General features: G+C 37.9%; 1 protein-coding gene and 1 long non-coding RNA gene across 3 annotated transcripts in view; one reads left to right on the top strand and one right to left on the bottom strand.

Moving 5' to 3' along the window:
- PALMD (palmdelphin) overlaps positions 1-22259 on the bottom strand; it is a 74179-nt gene extending 51920 nt beyond the window's left edge. The window contains exons 1-2 of one of the 2 annotated variants that reach the window (XM_043962397.1): positions 21815-22259; positions 1562-1642 (exon numbers count right to left, since the gene is read on the bottom strand). In XM_043962397.1, the coding sequence (XP_043818332.1) occupies positions 1562-1642; positions 21815-21859 (126 nt within the window). In that variant the 5' untranslated portion in view covers positions 21860-22259. The remainder of the gene's footprint in view (positions 1-1561; positions 1643-21814) is intronic. The other variant, XM_043962398.1, reaches the window with a different exon arrangement.
- The window catches only part of LOC122725334, a 128081-nt gene continuing 124463 nt past the window's right edge, over positions 21703-25320 (top strand). Inside the window, exon 1 of the long non-coding RNA XR_006352724.1 lies at positions 21703-21916. This is a non-coding gene — a long non-coding RNA (uncharacterized LOC122725334). The remainder of the gene's footprint in view (positions 21917-25320) is intronic.

The following is a 25320-nucleotide window of genomic DNA, read 5'->3' as shown; positions in this document are numbered from 1 at the left end:
AGTGCATTAGGATACCCATTTACTTAATGGTGGTGCATGAGTACACTGAAAGCATTCCAAAGTGGCCTGTTGTTTTTCCTGGGTAGGGATCTAATCCCTGCGAGAATTCGAGTGTTATTGAAATGTGATCTTTGGAACGGAAAGGGTCGAATGGGCCTGTCCTCCCTCCCCCCGTATGATGTAGCTTGAGCTTTATTCATATCATAGAAGTACAGAACTTCAGAATTAAGAAGGGTCACAGTAACCATCTAGTCTAACCCAGGGCCAAAAAAAGTTTCCTCCATCTCAGCTTCACTAAGTGGTCTTCCAGCCTCAGCTTGAAGGCCTCTAGTGGTGGGGAAGCCACTTTCTCTTGAGGTCACCTAGTTCTCCTTTAGAGAACTCTAGTTGTTTGGAAGCTTATTCTGACATCAATCCCAAATTTGCCCCTTTACAAATTTCTACTCATGGTTCCTAATCTTTCCTTTTTGGGCCAGGCAGGACAAATGGAATCCCTCTCCTATATAACGATAACCCATATAATTATTCCATGACCTGTTGATGATATTTTTTTTGGCTAAAGTACATGCTTCTTTTTCCTGGATGTGTCCTGGCCTTCTCCTTTAATTTGACATCCATGAGCAGGACATATTAACTGTCCTTGGAAGTATTCTATGTGTATGATATAAAGTGTCTACTTAAATGGGGTCAATGGGGAGTTGTAGATCAGGAGGAAAGAAGACCATCACAGTCTTGATTGACTTGCATTTAGTGGGAGCTATTTCACTTATCGATGATATGAATTCAATAGACCTTGCCAAATGAACCAAAATTTATAGATGTGTCTCATCTCTGCCGCCAAACTGGCTGATGACTTTATTTCACGGATCCATTAAGCTAATTGATAGAAGTCTTGCCAGATAAATATAGTCTCCTGTTTGAGGCTATTCACAAGGAGCTATTGTTTGTCATTTGGTTGCATCCTGTTACCAAGCTACATAATGAAATGTTGAAACCTAGTGTGCTCCAATTATTAAGGGAACACACCCAATGGAAGATGTAAAGTCTGATTTTTGAACTGGAATTTATTTCTGTCTATGATCTCATGTTTGATTAAAACAGAACAAGCCTCAAAAACCCAAACCATGATCAGACAACAGCACGTTAAGTTTTGAAATACACCCATGCTTGAATGAAATAAATGCTTGCCTGTTCCATACTTATGGGCCCTCATTGATTTCAAAAAGAACTTCTTGCCAGGATTAGGTCCCTATGAGATTTGGCCAAGACTGCCAAGGGTGAAATTCGCAAGGCCAGATTCTCAAGGTTACCCAATAAATATCAGGAAATTTAGAAATAATAGAGGAGAATACATTCTTAACTTATCTTCTGGTGTCTAGAAGGCACTGGCTTCATATGTAAATATTGCTAGTAGAGGGACATTCCTTATGTTTATGAGAGAGTTAATAGAGCAACATGGGTTTTTTTCCTCCCCCCCAATGGAGATTTTATGATGAATTGTTAGCACCATTAGAAAAGACAAATACAATCTCAATGAAATGAGATTGGAGTCGAAAGTTACCTTCAAATGCTGGTGTTTTAGCTTTTCTTCCTCTACTTTCAGACGCTTTTGTGAGATTTCTTCTTGCAATTTCCTTTTGTCCTGCAATGGAAAAAAATCCATAATTCATTTTTTCAATTAACTTAAATATCTCACCCTGCTGTTGATGTCATTATAAGAACAGATAGTTAATTACATGCTATTGGCTTGGGTCAAAGCCCCATAGGGAGCCCTGGGGATGCATATTTTAGGACAAAAGAAAGTGAAATGAGATTAAGAAAAACTCTTGAGAGTTTTAAAAATTCATTTAAAAAACCTGTTATTTATCTCTCTAGCCATTCTTCCCTTCCTTTTTGTTGTCTTTTAGCCTAATATGGAGAATCTTTAGCACAAGTATATGGGATTGAATGACATTGGAAAGAAAGAATTTTAAGGAGACAATTTTGAACTGGAGATGGTAGCAGCAAATGAGAAACGTCTTTTTTGGCATGAGAAGTTACACGGAACAATGAGTACATGGAAAAGAACAAGGAAGCTCTTAAGGGAAAGGCCTGCTGTGGGGTAGGGAAAAGGAAGGAGAGCCTGCTGAGGTTTAGATAGGGAAGAAGCTTAGAAACTTGGTAAATTTCCTTCTTGGCAGGATTGCATTACTAACAGAAAAAAAAGGGCAGAGATGAGGTGTAGTAATACTAAAATTTGTTTCTGTGAAGAGGTAAAGGTGAATGAATCCAATAATGGTACTTTAGTGCTTGAGATCACATTTATATCACAGAATCAATGCCTATGAGATGTGACTGTAAAGTAGGGAGACAAAATTTCAGTAGAATTTTCAGAGTTTCTTTAAAGTATTTATTATGATAGAATCTATACTTATTCCAACAATGCCACAATTGTTCCAATCATTCTCAGTACCCTTTTGGCAACTGCCTTCAGAGTCCATTCAATTAAAATAAATTTGACAAATATTTATACTATATGCAAGGGATTTTGGTAGACACTGGAGATATAAAAAGAGATGGAAAATGCAACTTGTCCTGAAAGACTTTACATTTGTTATTGGGTGGGATGGGAGGGTGGTGGGAATTGTCATTTAAGCATATAGCACTTTAAGGTTTGCAAAGCACTTTATAGAGATTACCTTAGTTATTCCCTATACAACCCTTTGATATTGGGTGTATTATTAGCCCTGTTTACATATCACAGCCCGAGGGAACTGAGCCTCAAATGGACTGAGTGAGCTTGATCCAAGGGTTGCCAATAAAGTAGAAGACCAAGATGGGGAATAATGTGTTTTTGTTCCCAACTATATAACTTTGTCTCACTGCAAAGAAATCAGATCCATGTTGCATAGCTTACACTGAAGGCCATTCAGAAAAAGATTTCCAAAGACATCTTGAGATGGGGCAGCATTTTGAAAGCAGTGTACAACCTTCTTAGGCGACTGTATGAATGGGCATGTTATGCTTCAGTTTTAAGCACTGTCTTCACTGTGTATAAGATGGTGTGGTTTTATCAGTGTTACCTACAGGAAGAACCCAGCTTCTATTGTAAAGGACAAGCATTAGGGGTTTCTTCTTTACAATTGTACCTTTGAGACCAGGCCAAAGAGAACTGAGGCTACTCTGAAAACTATGATGAAATCAGTACCCTCCTTGATCTTTGGGACATCCTTCAAGTAATACAAAATGTCTCCTCACCCCTAGAATGTAAAAACAGTGAAGGGTTATAATTGTGAGGGAGGCAGCTTGATACAGTGGAAAGAATACTGACTCTGGACTTGGAGGGCTTGGGTTCAAATCCCACTTCTGATATGACCTATGGAACCTTGGAAGAAACATTTAACTTCTCTGGGCCTCAGTTTTCTCATCTGTAAGGTGGGACTAGTTGGCCTCTTGAGTATCTTCCAGTTTTAGATTTATGATTCTATGACATTTTCTCTATTTTTTCCCCTTTTATATCACTAGGACCCTGAATGCCGCCAATACAGATGTCCACATGTAACAAACAGGTGAAGTGGTCCATAGGATGGAGTGTTTGTGTCACAGAGTACCTTCACCATAAGCAATCTCCTTGCCCTCTGCAGCAAATGGGATTGTTTGGAGAGCAGTAGCTTGGGGTCAGCAAAGTGTTATGAAAGACAATGGATGTGGATAGAGGTGGGAGCTGGGATTAGAGACATTTTGGGACCAGTAGACTCATTTTGATGCTGTTAATGCATCTAGCAGCTAAAGACCAAAGTGGTGAACATTACACATCAATCAGAAAGATCAAGGTTCTCCACTACAGTCCCCAAAGCATAAGGTAAATGTTAGGGGAAGGTGATATTTTGTTTTAAGATACATTTTCATTATAAGCTAATTTCTTTATGTAACCTCTACCAATCGATCAAATTTGAATTCAGAAAATGTACCTCCCTCTTTTATTTACACAGCTGAGTGACTGTGTGTAGAACGCTTCATATATTATCAGACTGGGCTGAAGTGTTGGTCAGTTCTGTTGAGCAGTTTTTTTTCTTTTAAAATCTTTGTTGCAATGTGTAAATGGAGGTAAGGAATAGATTCAGAATGAAGGTATATAAAAAAAAGCTATCAGTAAATTAAAATTAAAAAGTCATTGAAGTTTGTTAAAATTATAGAAGTTGTGCTTATTTAATTTTTTTCAAATGGAAGAATGAGCACCAAGGATATTTAAAATGTATGTTAATTCTTATTAGTAGTATACCAAATTTCATAAAATAATTCAACTTCTTCAAAGGATATTGTAGAACAGCCAGCCAGACATAAAACAACAGGGGTTGATTTGAAACACAGACTTTAATATGTTCAATTATCTCTATTCCCAAGGTATCTTCAGGAGATAGAGTGCCCCTATTCAATCCATTGAGCCACTAACCTAATTATATTATTAGCATTACAAATAACAATAACAATGATAGTTGGCAGTTATTGAAGTGCCTTGTGGGTTACAAAATATTTTACATATGGTATCTCATTTCCTTTTACAACAGTCCTATGAGTTAGGTAGTGTAAGTACTATTGTTCCATTTTTCAGATGAGGAAATGGAGGTTTAAAGAGGTTCGATGATTTGCCCAAGGTCACGTAAGGTGAAGTCAGTTCATAAGCCTAAGACTTTCCATTACATCATGCTATCACTTTAAAATATATCTGGTGAATCATTTTATCAGCATTATCCATTATGAACAAGCCAAATCATTATTATTCCTTCAAAAAAAGTTTTGAACAATTACATAGTTTTCTGGTTTTTTGCTTCTGTCCAGCCCAGTAGCCAATCCCCTAAGGGTCCACTTGTCTAAAAGGATGCCTCCTCTTTCTTTGAAAACTAAGTGCATCTAATATCAATGTGAATCTAACCACATAAGAGCCTATAACACACCATCATATTACATCAAGTAATATAAGTATAATCTGTATCATAAATATAAACATTCCATCCTATGGACCACCTCATCTGTTTATTACATGTGAACATTTATAGTGGTAGACTTTAGGGTCCTTGTGTAAATATATTTTAAAATGCTGACTATTAACAGTGAGACAATTTTGTAGCACACACATCTGCACTGTCTATAATACATGGAATGACAAGACAAAACAATGAGCCAGTGCAATATGCCTTTCTGGGTCAACCGGCCATTTCTATAATGATAGATGTGAATGGAAGTGACTCATGACTGGAAGATGGCAATGGGACAAAAAAATGCCTTTTTTCAAAAGAAACATCTAATGGAAAAGGCAGGGAAATAGAGAACTGGAGTTGAAAGAGATCACAAAAGGAATTTCTAACTCTTGGATCATACTTGCATTGGATTCTGTAGCACCCCAACTTTATGTTTTCCATGAAGTAGGAAATAGAGAGTGGATAATTAATTTGCACTTATTCAAGCCACATTGCAGAAGATGATTTAATCCCTCTTTCTTTTCAGAATAGCATTAGATCTTAATACTAGCAAAAAGTGACTATTTGGAATTTCAGTTTCTTCTATTTCCTGGCTTATTCTTTGGTGGAAGTCCCAGGAAACAGGTAACTGACCAAAATATCATGAAATGATAGAGGTTTGGATAACATGGATCCTTAGTCCCTGACTAATTAAGAGACAATTGTAACGATGTGGTCTTTTGTGTACCCAGTAGTTAACACAGTGCCTAGTACATATTAAGTGCTTAATAAATACTTGTTAAATGACTGACTGAAGGGGCAAAGGAACAAGTATTTATATAACCCCTGACTGATTGGCATAGGCTTACATTGGCTCAAACTTGAGTGGGATGGAGTGGGGAGAATCCCTCAATATGAAAAATGTTGATTTTCCCTTTATTTTGAGGGATATTTTATCCATCCACCCATCCATCCATCCATCCATCCATCCATCCACCCATCCATCCATCCATCCATCCATCCATCCATCCATCCATCCATCCATCCATCCATCCATCCATCCATCCATCCAATATTTATGGAGCACCTATAGTATAAAAGACCCTGCTAAATAATGTAGGAAATTAAAAAAAATGTCTAAGACATACTCACTGCCTTTGTCTCATGTGTAGGATCAAGGTGAATGAAAGACAGGGAACTAGTATTGGATGGATGAATGAATGGAATAAACATTTATTAAGTATCTACTATGTACCAGGCACTACTCTAAGCACTTTACAAATATTATTTCATTTGATTCTCAGCCATGGGACAAAGATGCTATTATGATCCTCATTTGACAGTTGAGGAAACTAAGTCATACAGAGCCAAAGTGGCTTGCCCAGGATCACACAGCTAATAAGCATTTGAGGCTGGCTTTGAACTTCAGTCTTCCTGATTCCAGGCCTAGCGTTCTCTCCATTGTACCACCTAGTAGTATTCTGCCTGTCCATCCGGCTACTTTAATTCTATTCCTTTGATTCAGGGAAGGAGCAAATTATAGTGAACACCACTTGTGTCTTCCTTTACCTTTCAACTTTTCTTCTTTTCCTACTCTGCCCTAGAGTTTCAGTCTTGGGAGTTCTGTCTAGAGAGTAAAAGAGGGGTATTGTTAAAGGAATGCTGGCTTTGAATGGAAGTTGCTTGAGACAACCTCTGTGGTCTCTTCCAAATCTAAGTTTTTACGACTCTGTGGTTAGGTTTGGGGAGAATGTGGTGAGAGCTGGCCAGAGAGCCAGTTATTGGTTTTCCTCTTTTCTTTTCTAGTCATGGGAGTCAGGAGGGTGAGCAACAGCAACTGGGGGAAGTTCAATACTTGTGTTGTGGATTGTGGTTTTGGTGTTTTTTAAAAAATAACCCAAAACAAAACCAGAACACCCAAACTGGAAGCTACTTAAATATGCAAAGTAAGAGGAATATAGGGAAATATGGATAAATCTTCATGAAATGATAAAGCTGAAAAAAAGAATAACCAGAAAAAAGAAGAATGGAGCACATGGTATCTGTGATCATGAGCAAATGTGACTGAGGAGTGAATGGACAAAGAATCTTGCCTAGACTATTACAATAGCCTCTTAATTAGTCTCTTCACCTCAAGTCTGTCTCCATTCCAATCCATCCTCCATATAGCTGCCAAAGTGATTTTTCTTAAGTAGGACTGATAAATATAGGAGGGGTTGTGGGAAAATTGGTACACCAGTAAACTATTAGTATAGCTATGAATTGATCCTGCCATTCTGCAAAATATTTTGGAACATTGCCCAGAAAGTTAGCAAACTGTCTACAACTTTTGATTCAGCTCTACCATGATAGTCCATAGAAATTAAAGTAAGAAGAAAAGGATCTAGGTATACAAAAATATTTGCAGCAGCTTTTTTATGGTAGTCAAAAATTGGGCAGCTAGGTGGTACAGTGGATAGAGCACAGGGCCTGGAGTTAGGAAAACCTGAGTTCAAAAATGGCCTTAGATATTTACAAGCTATTGTGACCCTGAGCAAGTCACATAACCCAGTTTGCCTCAGTTTCCTCATCTGTAAAATTAACTAGAGAAGGAAATGGCAAATCATCTCTAGTATCTTCGCCAAAAAAACCTTAAATGGGGGTTATGAAAAGTCACATGACTGAGATAATAGAACAACAACAAGGGGGTATCCTTTTTTTTGGGTTAATGGCTGAAAAAATTGGGGCATATGAATGTAATGAAATATTATTGTGCCATGAGAAATTATGAAATGTACAATTTCAGAGGAAACTGGGGATACCTCTATGAATTGATACAGAGTGAACAGAACTAGGAGAAAAATCTATCCAATGGTAAAACACAGAGAAAAATATATAGCTAGTTGGCATACTGGATAGAGGATAGGCCCTGAAGTCAGAGACTTGGAGTCAAAAGTAGCCTCAGACACTTACCAGCAGTGTGAACCTGGGCAACTCATGTAACTTCTGTCTGTCTCAGTTTCCTCATTGTAAAATGGGGAAAATTAGTACATACTTTCTAGGGTTGTTGTCAGGATAAAATGAGGTAATTGTAAAGTAACTTGCAAACCTTAAAGCGCTAAGTAAATGGAAGCTACTAATATTATCAAGCCACAGCTTTTATATTAAGACTTTTATGGTTTCCCTAACTGTGAGTGCCTTTTCTTCCTACCTTCAATTATCTTGTATCTATTTTTTTTTTGGGGGGGGCAGGGCAATGAAGGTTAAGTGATTTGCCCAGGGTTACACAGCTAGTGTCAAGTGTCTGATGGTAGATTTGAACTCAGGTCCTCATCAATCCAGGGCTGGTGCTTTATCCACTGTGCCAACTAGCTTCCCCGTATCTATTTTTAAAATAAGTGTTACTGATTTCTTTCATTTTCACATTACATGAATTTTACAATGTCTTTCTCCCTTGTCTAGAAAGTCATCCCTTATATTGAAGAATAAAAAAGAACAAAAAATGTTCAGGAAAACTAACCAATATATTGAAAAAGTCTGACATTATCTGCAGTGTTACATACTCATAGATACTTGGCATATAGTGCAAGCTTAATACTTATTGTTTGTTGATTGCTTGATGAGACTTAGCAGGAAAGGAATGAAAAAGTACTATATTACATTTTGCGTTGAAATTAGTATAGAGGGGGCAGCTAAGTGGCCCAGTGGATGGAGCACTGGCCCTGGATTCAGGAGGACCTGAGTTCAAATCCGAGCTCAGACACTTGATACTTACTAGCTGTGTGACCCTGGGCAAGTCACTTAACCCCAATTGCCTCACAAAAAACCCCCAAAAAGCAAAAAAAGAAATTAGTATAGAGGTAAATAGTTAAACAAGATATGCTGCTTAGATTAATATTTAGTGTTTTTAATAGCATATTTATTTTTCAAAAAAGTCAATTTTCTTTATTTTAGAAAACTTATTTCAGAACTTGAGTTTAGTTTAGAATCATAGCATATCCTTATCTTCATATGACCATTTGATTAGCATTCAATTAACTTGACAAGGGTTATTCACAATTTCATCTTTTTTCATTTTAAGTTCATGCTTCCTCTCTGGTATTCATCTTCTTTTTTCCTAGACAGTATTCTCAAGCATTTGGTCTGAACTTTTCCTTTAATTCCTCCCTTGTATTATATTTATCTGTATTTGTGTAATAGGTATGCCCCTCTCCCTCCAGTCGAATGTAAGCCCCTTTAGGATGGGGACTGAATAATTTTTTATTTTTGTCTTTGCATCTCTAGATCCTTGTATAGTGACAAAAGTAGGCACTTAGTAAATTCTTGCTGAATTTAACAAATTGTAAACTGACAGAAGAAACTTTACAGATCATCTAATTTTATGAGTAACTTGAGTCCCAAAGAAATGAAGTGAATTGTCCAAGGTCACATAGTAAGGAAGTAGAGCCAAGAACTGCTTGTAGACTAATTTTGTATGGCTACAATAACTCATTTTAATGTGCTTTGTGAAGCTATTCTGAGCCTCTGTAGAATAATGATCATTGTTACAGCTGCCTTTTGAAATCTGGGAGCTTAGGACAGAAGACAGTCTTGAATTACAACTTAGTTTTATGTCTTAAGTGGTTGACTTAGTCCTATTAATACTTGGGCCTTTTTCTGACAAGCATAGGTGTATCAGCCATGTAAACAGTTGTATATGGTGCTGGAGTGTTAGGGAAAGCAGATGCTCTCAGAGAATAATTTCTGACTTGACTGGGATATTTCTGAGAAAAGTCAACTTGGGGGTTAGAAACACCTTAATGAAAAATATTCACTTAAATTAATTCAAGAATTCAAACTTATACCAAAGAATCTTCTTTCTTAATTTGCTCAAATGTCTCTTAAGGAGATAAATGTGGGTTCAAGGTGGGATATTGAAGTCAGCAATGATATATTTTACATGTTGAAATGAAGTGTCTCTGATATGGTAATATTTTATACAATTGCACATTTATAAACTATATCTGATTACTTACCGACTCAGGGAGGGAGGAAGTACTAGAATTTGGGATTCAAACTTTAAATAAGAGTCTACATTTGTTTTAAAAATTTACAGTTATTTTAACGTTCTGAAACTGCTCACTACCACAAAAGTCCCTTCATTTAAAGCTAGTGTTCTCTCAATGTAGCTATATGGTTGTGAATCTTGGAACAAAATGGATCCAAATCATAAAGAAGCCAAAAGGCAAAGTCTAAAGACACATGATGGGTATAAGGACTCATCTACGGTAACATGAGCATGAGAAATAGCATAAAAAAAACATATCAAGGACAGGCATGTACAGAAAAGGAGGCAGCTAGTCTAGTAGCAGGAGAAACAACAGACGAACACCCTTACAGTTTTATTGGCTATATTTAAAGAGCCAAAGGAAGACCTCTAGCATCTTGGGTCAATACTCCATGGAGGATTTACAGAATGACATTTTTGGAAATTGAACAGGGTAGGAAAGTTGTGATTTTCCCTGCTGGAGAGAATGCAGGCAACAATGCAACCACAGATCTATTAGAATATTGAGAGATGAATAATAAGGAAATATAGTTTATGGAGTTACTGCTCCATAGACTAGCACTGAATTACTCTACATATCGATATTTTCAGGCTATAATTATAGCTCCCTATGCAGACCCTTTTCCCTTTGACTATTAACTTAGTTTTGAATCCTGATTTTGTTATTTATTATATATGTATGATAATCTCTCTGGGTCTCCGTTTCCTCATCTATAAAATCCATAGATTAGACTAGATAATATGAACTTGATCCTTGAACTATGATCCTATGAACTAACACTAAGACAGCACACAGTGATCCTTGCCTGTTGTTGGCTTTACAAAACTACATTATCATTGTGTATCATGCTAGAAAAACTTCCTTCATTGTCCAAGAGCCCATTTCCTTAATGATCCATCAAAAATTAATAACAGCAATTCAGTAACAGTCTCATTTCTGGGTGGGCTATTGTGTTTGGCAAAGGAACATAGTGGAGCATGCTTGTCTGAAGGAGCTGTTCTCTTTCCAAAGGAAAAATTTAATTTCAGTACAGCATGATGGAAAATACAGCAGAGGATGGAGGCTTGATTGTCGAAAAATGCTTTCCTTGTTTAGATGACTCTTATATCTCAATGTGCTATCTTTATGCAACTATCCCTGTGGGCTCATGAAAGATTGCAACTTGATCCTATAACTGAACTTAACACCCATCCATGCTCATCTGCCCATGTAATGCAATGGTATTCACACAATATTTTTTAAAAAACCAAGAAGGGTGGGGCAGCTAGGTGGCCGCAGTGGATAGAGCACTGGCCTTGGAGTCAGGAGTACCTGAGTTCAAATCCGGCCTCAGACACTTAATACTTACTAGCCGTGTGACCCTGGGCAAGTCACTTAACCCAATTGCCTCACTTAAAACAACAACAACAACAACAAACCAAGAAGGCCTCTAGTGTGTTGATTGGATTGCCTATGAAGTGTTTATAGAAAGATGTAGACTAGGACTGGGGATGTTCAGCCTAGAGATGAAGCAAACATGAAAACTGTCTTGAAGTATTTGAAGGGCTGTCACATGGAAGAGGGTTTAGATTTGTTCTGCATGGCTGCAGGGATAAGAACAAGGACAAATGAGTGTGAGCTGCAAAGAAACCACTTTTTCTTGATGTTTTGCCTTTGGAGCTTGTAGCTTTCCTCCACCCACTTCACCAGAGGTCTTCAGTCAAATTTTGGATGTCTATTTGTTGGGAATGTTGTAGACTATATTCTTTTTCTTAAATGGAATGGGCCTGGATGACCATTGAGTTCCCTCTGAAGTTCTGTGAATTTGGAAATTGCAAAGGGTGAGAAAGCATAGAGGGATTAAAAGTTATTATTAGATGGGTGAGATCAAGGTCCATTGAAGTAGGTGTATGTATGCCTAGATAGGAGAAGGAAGGAAGGAAGCAAAGAAAGAAGGAAGGAAGGAAGGAAAGGAGGAATGTATGAATGAAAAAGCATTTCTATTACGCAATTTCTATGTGCCAAGCACTGTACAAAGCACTAAGGATATATGGAAATATATATTTAATTGGGATGTATAACAGAGGGATTCTGTACTTTTTGGACGGAAGAGGTAATCATTGTTATTTTACTACAGGTCTTACAATTTGTTATAAAGATTCTAAGTGATATCCATTGGCTGAAAGGAGAATGGGATGGGGAAGTGAGTGAAAGGGTAAATCCTTGTTGGCAATCACCAGCATCTAATTGGCAAAAATTTTACTGGAAGTAATCGGAGGCTGGATAACTATAGACCAGAGGTGTCATAGAAAGGAATCTTGCATTAGATAAGCAACTTGATGAGTTGATTTCTAAGGTTCTTTCCCAGTTTAATAAATGCCTATTGTGTTGAAGACATTGTGTTAGATACTCGGGATACAAAGACAAGATTGGAGGGATACAACACGCATAAAGAGAAATAATTAGAAGGCAGTCTGAAGGCAGAGAAATTACCAACAACTAAGGATCAGAAAAAGCCTTCAAAGAGGAGATGGTACTTCTCTTGAACCTTGAAGGAAGTAAAGCAATAGAAGTGATAAGTGTGTATATCTCAGGGGTAGGAGATAGACTGGGCAAAGGCAGGAAGATAGGAAATGCAATGACAAGTTCAGGGGATAGCAAGAAAGGTGGTTTAGCTAGAGTGGAGAATGCATGTAAAGGAGTAATAAATGTTCAGAAAGGTAGGCAGAAATCAGATTGTGCTGGGCTTTGAATTTGTATTTTATTCTCAAGGTAATAGGGAGCCAGTGTAGAATTTTGAGCAGTGGAGTGACATGATCTCTATTATGTGTGGGATGGATTGGAGAAGAGAGAGATTTAGAAACAGGGAGACTAATTAGGAGGCTATTGTAATTGTCTCTTTTCTCTTTATAGTATCCTCTCATCATTCTTTTATTTTCAACTTTCACCTTTATGAAAATGACTCCCAATCTAAATCTCCAGTCCTCTCTTCTCACTTCTTACATTTCCACTCAAACTCATCATATTTCAAGTGAAGCACATCATATCCTCCTCCTCCCTCCCCACCTTTGATAACCCAGCCCTTTCTTCACTTTTCTGTTGCTATAGGTTGTACCACTATTCTTGCTGTAGCTCCCAGATGGGAGTCATTTTCATGGAATCAGATTCACAGTTGGAAGGGACCTCAAAGTCCATCTAGTCCAACTTGAATCTGAAAACAAAATTACTATTTATAGCACATAGTCACAGATTGGGTGGCAAGACCTGTGGTAAGGGGAAGCCTACCATTTTCCAAGGCAGTGTACTTTTAAATCACTTTAATTATCCCCCCCCATTCATTCATTCATTCATTCATTCATTCATTCATTCATTCATCCATCCATCCATCCATCCATCCATCCATTGAGGGACAATGAGGGTTAAGTGACTTGCCCAGGGTCACACAGCCAGTAAGTGTCAAGTGTTTGAGGCCGGATTTGAACTCAGGTCTTCCTGAATCCAGGGCTGGTGCTTTATCTACTATGCCACCTAGCTTCCCCCCACTCTAATTAATTATTAGAAATCCTCCTCCCCCTGTCTTCCCTTACAGCAAGACTAAATTCACCTCTTTAAAATTTCTGCTCTTACTCTTCTGGGGCTAATCAGAGTATGTCTTATTCTTTTTCCATAGAAGAGCCCTTCAAACACCTGAAGGCAGCCACTATGTGGCCCCCCCCCCCATCTATTCTCTCTTTAGGCTGTAAACACCTTAAGTTTCTTCATATACTATGAAAGTCAGCACTTTCACCATCCTCTATCCCTTAAACCCAGTTCCAAGGAAGGAACTATCCATTTTGGATTCAATCTTCTCCTTCACCCAGATTCCATGTCCTATTGATTTTTTCTTTGAACTGTCTCTTGTGTCTATCCTTTCCATTCCCATGGCCACCCCTCTAGTCTAGGCTTTCATTGCCTCATTCCTGGATCACTGTGGAGCTTCCTCTCTAGCTGGCCTCACTGTTCCATGTTCAGCTCCCTCTGATGTATATAATACATACTGCTCTGAGGCTGGTCTTTCTCACACACAGAGAATCAAATCTCATCTCCTCTGCCGGTCCTTCTGATGTACCTGACCACATGCTCCACTCATATAGTCATATCAGTCAAGCAATCAATCAACAAGCATTTATTAAGTGCTTACTGTGTGCTAGGCACTATGCTGGGGATGCCAAAAAAAGTGAAAACAGTACCTTCCCTGAAAGAACTTAGATTATAATGGTGGAGACAACACACATAAATCAGTACATACAAAATCAAGGCAGAAAGAATGGAAGATAACCTCAGAGGGCAACCCCAACACTTTCATGTAGACTTCTGATGTATCTATCTCAAGGACGTCTCTGTCTGGCCATTTCCCTGTTATTGTAGTCAATGTACCACTGGGCCTTTCCATCTACCCCGGCATTGAATTCTCTTGTCTGTGTTGTTTCCCCCAATTAGAATGTAACTTTGAGAGCAGGGGCTAAATGACTTTTCTATTTTTATCCCCACTAAGCACCATGCTTGGCACATAATAAGTACATAACACATGCTTTTCCATTCGTTCATTCATTCATTCATTCATTCATTCATTCATTCATTCATTCATTCATTCCAAGGTGCTCCAAAGTCTGTCCTAAACTTATTCCCCACTGTTTTCCAATGTGTACTCTTAATTCCAATCAGGCACATTATATAAACACATGTTTTAACTTCTGCCTAAAACACATCCTTCTCTGCATTCTCCTTCCCCTAGCACCCCTGTCTAGGGTCTATCCAAATTCTACTCATCTTTAATAGCCTAGGCTAAGTCCTTCCTTCTCCATGAAGCTTTCTCTGACCAATCCGCCTCTTACTGACATTCTTTTCTTTTGAAGTTTTAGAGCTCTTAGTTATTAATATTATATACCTTTTGGTTCTGAAATAAAATATAGTATAAAACTTACTGGGTTTAGGATTAGAAGACCTGGGCTCAAGGCCCAGCTCTGCTACTCATTAATTGCATAACCTTATGTATAACTTGCATAAATGGGCAAGTCATTTTATCTCTCTGGGTCTCAGTTTTCTTATATGTAAATTGAGGACTTTTTTTTTTAAGTGAGGCAATTGGGGTTAAGTGACTTGCCCAGGGTCACACAGTGTTAAGTGTCTGAGGCCGGATTTGAACTCAGGTCCTCCTGACTCCAGGGCTGGTGCTTATCCACTGCGCCACCTAGCTGCCCCAATTGAGGACATTTGGCTGAATGATTTTTAGGTTCTCTTTCAGTGATGCTTTGTGATTCTTAGTTTAGTCTCCCAATTAGAATGTAAGCTTCTTGAGATCAAGGATCATGTATTCAAAATATGATTCAACTCAACAAGCATTTATTTAGCCAGGCACTGTGCTAGGATAAGAAGGGATGCTCTAGGACATACTAAGGTTACAAAGACAACAACGGAACAATCACAGTTTTCGAGAGTCACTGGCATGATAGACAGGGAGCCAATCTCAAAGTCAGGAAAATCAGAGTTTAAGTCCTGCCTCAGACACATATTGGCAGTGCACACCTGGGCAAAATCACTTAAACTCTGAGTGCTTTTGGTAAACTTTTAAGACTGTAAGTTGCACCTGAGGATTTTATCACATACCTTGCAAAGTAGCAAAGTTGACAAAAATGACAATAGTTAATGTTGGAGGAACTGTGGAATGGTAGACACACTAATACATTGTTAGTAGAGTTGTGAAGTATAACCATTTTGGAAAGCAATTTGTAATTATGCAAATAAAATAACTAAAATGTCTATACCCATTGAACCAGATACTCCATTGCTGAGCCATATACATCGAAATATTTATAGTACTGGTAGTTATAGTATATTGCTTTTTGTGATAGCAAAGAATTGGAAACAAAGTACATGCCCATCAGTTGGGGAATGGCTATGCAAATTGCGTTAGATAAATGTAGTGGAATATTACTGTGCTATAAGAAATGATGGTGATGAATACAGAGAAGCATGGAAAAACTTTTGCATATTGTATGTGTTTTCAGACTTTTTCAATGCATTGATTGTGCTGATCTCTCCTGTCCTCTCCTTTCCTTTCTTTCATACTATTTGTCATATAGGATGACTTTCTGGAGTCGGAGGGATAGGGATACTTGGAAAACTATGACGAGGTTAAAAAAAGACATTAATAATAATAATAATAATAATAATAAACAACTTATTTTAAAAAGACAACACATTACAGAGAAAGGGTTGATTTGCATTGGTAGAAGGAATTTTCTGTTCTGGGAATTCCTTATATTAATATTAATAAAATGACAGGTCTATTCCCTATTCCATAGTCCTATCCCCTGCCCTCATAAAAGTTAGACTCTAGCATTGGGTTGAGGGAGAACAACATATACATAGATAAGAAATATAGAATATATACAAAGTCATATGGAGGAAGCCCTAACAATAGGAACTATAAAAAACACTCTATAGAAGTGGTAGAGTTTATACTGAACCATGAAGAAAGCTAGGGATTAGAAGGGTGGAGGGAAGAGAGAGGATATTCCTAGCATGGGAACAACACTGGCATGTTCTGGGAAGAGCAAGGAGACCAGTTTGGCTCCTAACTTCTCTGTGTCATAGACCCCTTTGGAAATCTGGTGAGGTTTATGGAGCCCTTTGCAGAATGTTAAATGAATGAAATAAAATGCATGGGATTAGAAAGGAAATCAATTATACTAAAATAGAGTTGTCAAAATATTAAGCCTGTAGCATTAAAATGATGAGTTCACAATAGACATCTGGTAAAATACTTGTTGATTTAAATAACAGTTAAGATTATGAAGAATATATTCAAAGGAAGAAGTCTGGGAATATAATTTATTGATTCTAAATTTTGTTTTAATATATTAAAGTATAAAGTATATATTAATATATTAAAGCCACCAATATATTTCCTTTAAGTATTCTTCTAGTTTTGAATTTAAGAAATAAGACCTAAAAGATGATGGGAAAGCAAAGGCCTGATATCCTTCTTTCCCACCCTTCCTTCTAACCCTTTCCACCCTTCTGTTATTTTCAGCTTTGACCACGCATATATCCCTGGGATTCAAAAGGAGTGTGGAATGAGAACAGAAGCATCAGTTGTCTGCTTTCCTTGTTTTAGCCATCTGGGCCTGCTTGTCTCCCCAAGTTGCCTCTAGCCTCCTGACTCCTTCCTGAGTTCATTCCAAAAAGGTGTTGTGTCTGTGATCTCTAGCCAGTTTAAAGCCTGGGCGTCTCCTGCCTTTGAACTTTCCCATTTGTGTTAATAACTGTATTTCCTAATGTCACCATGGTGACTGTCATAAAACAATGTGCTCATTGTGGAGACAGCTACGTCAAGAGTTGGAGCTTATTAATTATCACTCATCCTAAGGGAAGATTAGTGCTTCTAAGAGGAATCCATTTGGTTCTTTTAACTGTTCTTGGACCACACTGGCCTTTAGAGAATAACTCTATTGGAGAATTGTCATTGATGGACCCAACCTTTCTAACTTTACTCTTTCTAGGATGACTAAGAGAACCTCTGGCCCTTGAAACCTAGTAATAATGCAGCTACATGCCACTTTAATGTTTGTAAAACACTTCACATACACTATCTCATGTAAGTACCGCAGGGATTATTATTAGGCAGCTAGGTGGTGCAATAGAATATGGGACTGGGTCAGGAAGACAACTTTGAATACTGTATTAGATACTTATTAGCTGTGTGATCCTGGGTAGGTCAATTAACCTATCTACCTCAGTTTTCTCATCTGTAAAATGAGGGTAATAATAATAGTGTCTGCCCCCCAGTGCTGTGAGGGTAGATAGAATGAATTAATATTTGTAAAATGCTTTGCAAACCTTAAATTTCTATAATAAATGCTATCTGTTATTGTTATTAGCTATTATTCACATTTTACTGATAAGGAAACTGAGTCTCAGAGATCAGGTGGCTTTCCCAAGATCACATGGCTAAGATGTGTCAGAGGTAGGATTTAAATCCAGGTCTTCCTGATTGCAACTTGAATGTGCTCTATACAGTGGTCTTTTTGCCTCTCAATAAACAATGATGAAATTCAAATAACACATTCTACCTCCATATCTCTCCCTGTTTGTAAAACAGTATGTAATCTCTCACTTGTAAAGATATGTATTAACCTGAAACATCCTTGAGAGCTTTGCTTCATGTTTGATTGTTTCAAATGATAGTTTTAGAAGTGCTCATTGCCGTGAGAAATTGTATTCCAGTTAATTTAGAGAGAATTTGGAGCTGATCCATGTCTTGGAGAACTGAAGCAAGGATATATAAATTAGTGATATTGTGAAATTCCCCCTTTTAAAATATTGTTAACTTCATGTGAAGTTCATTAAAATAGATCTGCCACACCCCAGAAATTTCCCTTTTTAAAGCAACTTTTCTATGGGTTTGTTTGATTAGAGAAAGGATTATTAAGCATTTATAAATTTTGAGTTGGCAGGGACTTTAGAGGCTTAGTTCAACCTTCACATTTTGATGGGGAAAATGTGGACAGATGTCCAAATGATGTGAAAAATGAGGCTCTAAGGGATTAAATGACTTCTCCAAGGTCCACAGGTAGTAAATCATAGAGCTAGAATTGGAATCTGGGTTTTGAATTCAAACCCATTGCTCTTAAGCTATACTAAATTATTTAAATCTATGTCTTGTCTTAAAAAAGTTAAGCATTGACTTAAAGCATGCCTACTCTGACTCCAGAACCAACATTCTGTCCATTGTTTTCTTTTCTCATTGATCCCTTGAGTAACTTTGGTTTACCCTTGATTTTAATCTCATCATATACAAAGAGAAGCCTATATGATAATAATTTAGCGCTTTTGATCAATGACTATAGCCAAAGCTATAGCTTCATTTGGGAAACCAAGTAATTAGAACTGGACTTATTCATAGGTTGAGTGGCCTTCCAAAATTTTTTTTGCAATGAAAATAGTGATATTTCAGATTTTCTTAACCAAGTAGAATAATAACCAAGTTTATTTCTTGCCAATAACAGAAAGAACAAGTTTTAATACAAGGATCTGATATATAGCATATGCTGTGGATGTGCCAAATTAAGATGTTTGTCATTTTATATCTATATTACATAGGACAGAATTACCCTGTAACTCAGTATTATAGAGGATAGGAAGGAGGATCCCAGGGAAAGAGATAGAGGGTAGACTCCTCAAAATTCATATTGTTTTTCTATTGAGTTACAGTCAGGGTTGGAGTTTCAAAAGATTCTTGTAGCTTATGGCACCAAACCCTGTCCTCAAAAGCAAGGTGTCATGGAATTTAGAACTGGAAAGTACAGTAGATAGCATCTAATGGGACCCTCTCAGTTTACTGATGAGGAAATTGAGGTCCATTTGTCAAATGGGGATACCTATCACCTATTTGTTCTTTTTAGAAAGGCAGTATGGTATAGTGCATATAGCACTGCACTTGGATTCTAAAAGACCCAGATTCAAATCTTGCATCCCATACTTTTGCTATTTGACTCTAGGTCAGTCATTTAACCTCTCTGAGCCTTAATTTTCCCATCTGGAAAATGAGGGGAGTTGGATTCAGTGAGCTCAAAGGTCTCTTCCAGTTCTAAATCTGTGAATTTTTTCCCCATGGGGAAGAAGAATAGCTGAGGGAGCTACTCAGAGAGAGAGAGAAAGGGGGTGGAGTGGGGGTAAAGTTGATCTTTTTTTCAGAAGGGGATGAGGAGGGATATGGATTTTGGATAGTTATGGATACATTGCTACTGCCACCTTCCTTGGTGGTGGGGAGGGAATTGAAGGAGATACATTTGAATGTTGAGGGTGATCAATACTACTGGACCTCATCCTTAATGGCAGGGGAGGTGGCTATTGGGAGAGAGAGCATCATACTTATCTTACCCTTAAGATCAACACAATAATCTTTCCAAAACACACAGTATTACTTGTAGATCTTACTTCAGGCAGGAATTAAGTTCTGTCTGATGAGATCTAGTCAAACTAATGGAATAATATCCTAAAAATATATTTAGTGCCTCCCCCAAACCATTTACCAATATGCCACCTATATATTTAGCTACCTGCTTAACTTTATTCCTTGTTCTTCAGGTAGGATGACTCTTTTTTTCTTATTTCATACTTGTATTCTAGTACAAGCCCCCAATCTCCTTCCCCTTTTTGAGTTACTGTGTTCTAAGCTGTAGTTTTAAAACGAGTACTTTACCATGTGAAAGGGCTGTGGGAACCAATGGAAGAAATCCAGGTTTGAGAAAGTAATTGCTTCAGTTAAAAAAAAAAAGTTAAATAAAAGAGATGCCTCTCTATTTCAGTGGATGAACTATTTCACTTAAATAAGAGAGAGGAACATTGGGTAAAGGGGAGGTTTGCCTCCCCCCCACCCTCAAACAAGGGTAAATAAAATAACCTTTAGCTAAGCAGCTGAAATCCCTGAGGCTTGGGCCAAAAACAACAGGAGCAAAGCTGAGTCCCTTAAAGTGGGATAGCTGAAACTGTCACTGGTTTTGAACAAGACAAAACAATAACAAAACTCCACCAAAGCAAAACAAAACAATCCAAATTCCAAAGAGCATTTCTGAAGGCAAATGACCAATGTATGCAGCAATATCCATTACACTACTTATAGAACTATTATCTACCTGGAATATATTAGCTTGATCCATGGACTCCTGTTGCTTCAACAGTGTTTAGACAATTGATTTCAATTCATGGAATACTTTCATGAGTGCTTTGGATTGTTGTAACTACTTAATGAAAACCCTAATTTGGAACTAGCTTAAGTGTCTGAATATCTGTATAGAAATTCAGAGAACAAAAGAAAACATTTTCACCCCAGGAGGGGCTTAGCATTGATAATTTAAAAAAAATGCTCAATTTTTTTTTTTACAGCTAATTTCAGTGTACTAAAATGAGAAAGCATTTAGGATGTTAATTCTCAGCCCCCAACCCATCATACATCTTTTAATTAAATAGTAGCTCATGACTGTAGCTCATGATAAATGGTACCCCCACGGTTTCCCAAGGTTAGTGCCAAATGAAAAGTTGAATAAAACTAAGTTGGCTCACCTAAGGCTCATACTTCCTGTCATGACCTTTCTTCAAGAACAAACTTTAAAATACAAACCAATTTCTATCCTGATAATAGAGAAAATATTTTCTGAAATCCATTGCATGTACTGCATTCCTTTATTAGAATTCTTATTCAACTCACAGCCACTACTGGAAACTGATAACTTTGAATTCACTTGATACATTAAAAAAACCCCTTTCCTTTTTCTTGTTTAATGCCAGGCTTAAGGGTGATAAAATTGGTGTGAAATCCATGCTATTTTCTCCAGTCTCTTATATCATAGAAGAAGTTACAGGTCTCCTGTGTGTTTTTCTCTCATTTAAAATAAAAAATAATTTTTTTTTTACTCCCTTCCCATACCTACCCTCCCCCCCCCATTCCCCTATTAGTTGTTTAAAGAAGTTTCCTAATTGAGGGATCAGGGTTTCTTTTTGGACCCAATGTCCTTCAAACATAGTCTAGGAAGAGACTATTTTTTTTAACCTGGAAAGAGAAAAACGATATCTAAGCAACCTGCCTTAAAAATATTTACTTAAAGGCACAATGTCAGGCTGAGGGAAAAGCATTCGCCCCGCGCCTGTGGGTCCTGAAGTCCGAGCAGCAGCAGGAGTTAACAGAGCCCGACAGAGCCCCTAACTGTCAGTTCCATCTGACAGTTCTGATCATTTCCTTGCAGCAGCTCGGCACTTTAAGGGCAAGCCATGACTGTTCTCTTTTTCTCTAAGCAACCGCGGTAATGAGTTATAACTGGAAGCACTTACTGTAATGGCCTGGAGTCTCTCCTTCACCAGTTCAGTCTCTTCCATTCTAGAGATTGAGGTCGGGGAAACTGTAAACAAGGAATGAATGTGAAGCTACATAAAGTAAGAAGCCCCCTCTTCGTCCTCCTCTTCTTCTTCCTCCTCCTCCTCCTGCTCCTCTGATGGGGTGTGGTGGTGGTGGTGGTGGTGGTGGTGGCAGCGAAGGGGAGGGAGGGTGAGAGAGACTAGGCTGAAATAGATCTTCCTCTTAATTCACAGCAAGAGAAAAAGGGGGAAAATCCTGGCTTGTCAGGAGCGCCTCTGAACAGATGAACAGAGCAGGCCAGACAGACACATGTAATGAGGGTGTGGCTGGGGAGGCAGACGCACGGGGTGCTGGCACGAGTTGACTGACAAGTTGAACGGCAGAACACAAGCCCTTTTCCTTCAGGGAGCTGCCAGCCCTTTGTTGTAATGTGCACAGTGAGAGAGGCGCATTTCTTATTAACTATTCCTTACCCAACTGCCGATTTTTTTTCCTCTCTGGAATGAAACAGCGTTTTCTCTTCCACAGACCCCACTGGGTGACTTCCTTTGTGTTTGTGTAGTTAGCAGAAACCTGCCCTTTCTCCCCAGGCTTGTAACTGAATGAGGTAGGTGACCTAGTGGATAGAGGGTTTATCCTGCAGTCAAGAAGACCTGAGTTCTAATCTTCTCTCAGCTGCTTACTAGCTGGGTGACCCTTGGCAAGGCACCTAATGCCTCTCAGACTCATCTATAAATTGAGGATGCTATTAATAGCATGTGAATTGCCCAGGGTCACACAGCCAGCATGCTGGTTTGAGGAGGGATTTGAACTCAATCACTGCTTCATACTGTCTCACTGAGCAGAGATTTAGAACTGAAAGCGATCTCAGAAGCCACAGAGTCCAAACTCCTTAATTTACGGGAACAAGGAGCTTAAGTGACTTACCCACGGTCACATGGGCTGTTAGCATCAGAAATGGGATTTGAAGAAGTTCATCCAGTTCTCCTTATGCTATTGAAGTTGATGTGATAATAGCTCAGAAAACTCTTTTCAGTACAGTCACTTTGAAGTAGTTTTTTTGTTGTTGTCATTTGCTTTTATTTTGTTTTTAGATTCTTGGTTTAAACTTTAGTTGAAGTCACAGAAAAGTCAGAGGCATTCATGGGATGCTATTCTAGAACTGGCTTCTCACTGATGTTCAGTGTGGGTTGAACTTCCAGGACCAACACCTCTTATTTCTTGGGTTTTACAGAGTTTTGGTCTGTCCTGAAACTACTTCAAGAAGGGTACTCTAAGCTCTAGGGTTGGTTTCCATTTTGACCTTTCCAATCATTCATGACAAAGGGATGAGCCTCCAGAAGGTGGATGACAAAGTTTGCAATCAACTCCATCAGAAATTTTATATAGTTGTTCATCCCTTTCTCTTTAAGGAACAAAAATAATAAAGTCAGTGTGCTGAAACTCTCTTGGATTAAAGTAGAGCCCTAGAACTTTCAAGTAGGTTTACATCTGTTTTTATTTTCCTACCACCTCCTTAATTACTTTTAGGTGAAGTAAACTCTAATTATCTACCTCATCATTATATGTTTGGTTCAATGATACCTAGGTTCAATTTACAAGGTGAAAAGAACAATAATCCTTGTCATTCAAGTCAAATCAAAAAGCATTTATTAGGGGCTTCCTATGTAGTAGTCACTGTGCTAAGATTATGTGTTTCATTCAGATGATTTGTGTCCCTTGCATTGGATGGAGGTGATATGTTTCTGAAATGCAGGAATTAGGCTATTTGTGCCCAGAGGTTATGAAGGAAGGAATTCTGTGGTAAGGCATCATCAGTATTAGGTTTAGTTTGGTTACCGTTGGGATGCATCTTTACTTTTTTAAAATCCCTGCAAAAATGTTGAACTTCCTCATCTTTAAATCTTGGCTCAAATAAAATAATAGAGGCTTGCTACTGACAACGTCTGACTCAGATTTAAATAATTACTGCCAGGAACAGATGGGCTGATACCCAATGACTGGGCTGGACCTCTTCCTAGGGAAAAAAAAAGTTTCCTTTCAAATCTGGTCTGTCTTCTTAGAAACTACCTGGAGTCTTGTAACATAAGCAGAGGAGGGAATTGATATATAAATGGTGGAGAATGGATGGGTGCAGCTGAATTGAAGCAATGGCTGATATATCAGTAACATGTGAGGGAAATGTAACATGCAAGGGAAGAGCTACCACAAATAGCGGCAAAAAATAATAGTGAGGAAGGAAGAAAGGAAATGAACATTTATTAAATGCCTACTATGTGTCAGGCATTTTGCTAAACATTTTACAAATTTCATTTGATGCTCACAACAACTCTAGGGAGTTGTTTTGTCACAGTGGTTAAGTGACTTTCCCAGGGTCACACAACTGTCAAGTGCATGAGGCTGTTTTTGAACTGGACTTTATTTATCTGGGGCTAGCTAGTAGTTTCTCCTTCCCTCCAGGTTTTCAAGTTGAGGCTGGATTACTCTTTGTTGTAGCGGGGATTCTTATTTCGGTATGGGTGGGACTACATAGCTGCTGATGTCATAAGGTCCAGAGATGGAAGGTCTCTTCCAATTCTGAGATTCTGTGGTTACATGGTTTTGGGGGAACACTTTTCTCCTAATCCATTAGTTTATGTAATTTTAGGACTGGAAGAGACTTTTGAGGTCATCTAATGTAACCCATCCCTGAAAAAGAATATCTACAACATGCTTGACAACCCACTAAACTCTCAGGCTGTTTTCATACAAACTACTTTCTAGTTTTGTCTCCCCTTTTGTACTTAGGAAGCTGACTTTTTAAAAATTGAAGGCAAGATGTTTTATTGGTCTTTATTAAATTTCTTTTATTATGTTTAGGCAAATGCACATATCTGTTGATATCTTTTTGGATCCTGCATCTCTGTGCTAGAAATCCTCTCCAACTTTGTATCATCTACAAATTTAATAAGCAATATGCCTTTACCAAATGAGATAATATATTTAAAACTCTTTAAACCTTAAAATACTATATAAAGTACTAGTTTCACCTAATTATACCATCATTTAGACTACACCTCTGCATCCTTTCCATAAGAATAGCATACAACTTGTTGATCTTTATAAGACCCCCTCTTTGAAGATATAAAATATAAATCAGCTTCAAATCTGTTCCATTCATGGTAGCATATCATGTAGAACATATCAATAATGACTTATGACTATGAATAGTAGTTTTTTCTTTATCCTAATATTACAATTTTCTACATTTGCATGTGATAACAATACTATGGCTGAACTACAAATAGTTTCATAGCACTTTAGAGCCAGAATGTATCTTGATAATAACTTATTCTAACCTTTTAATGAGTAAGCTGAAGAAGCTGAGGCCCAGAAAGAAATGATTTTTTTCAAATTAAAGAACTATATGTTAGTGAGTAATGAATGGAATGGAATCTAGGTCTTGTAATTCCCATTCCAACGATCTTTTTACTGCTTTTTG

The sequence above is a fragment of the Dromiciops gliroides genome, chromosome 4 (assembly GCF_019393635.1).
Source record: "Dromiciops gliroides isolate mDroGli1 chromosome 4, mDroGli1.pri, whole genome shotgun sequence".
NCBI classification, from domain to species: domain Eukaryota; kingdom Metazoa; phylum Chordata; class Mammalia; order Microbiotheria; family Microbiotheriidae; genus Dromiciops; species Dromiciops gliroides.
Note: the sequence above shows the minus strand (reverse complement) of the source record. Positions and strands in the feature narration are given on the sequence as shown.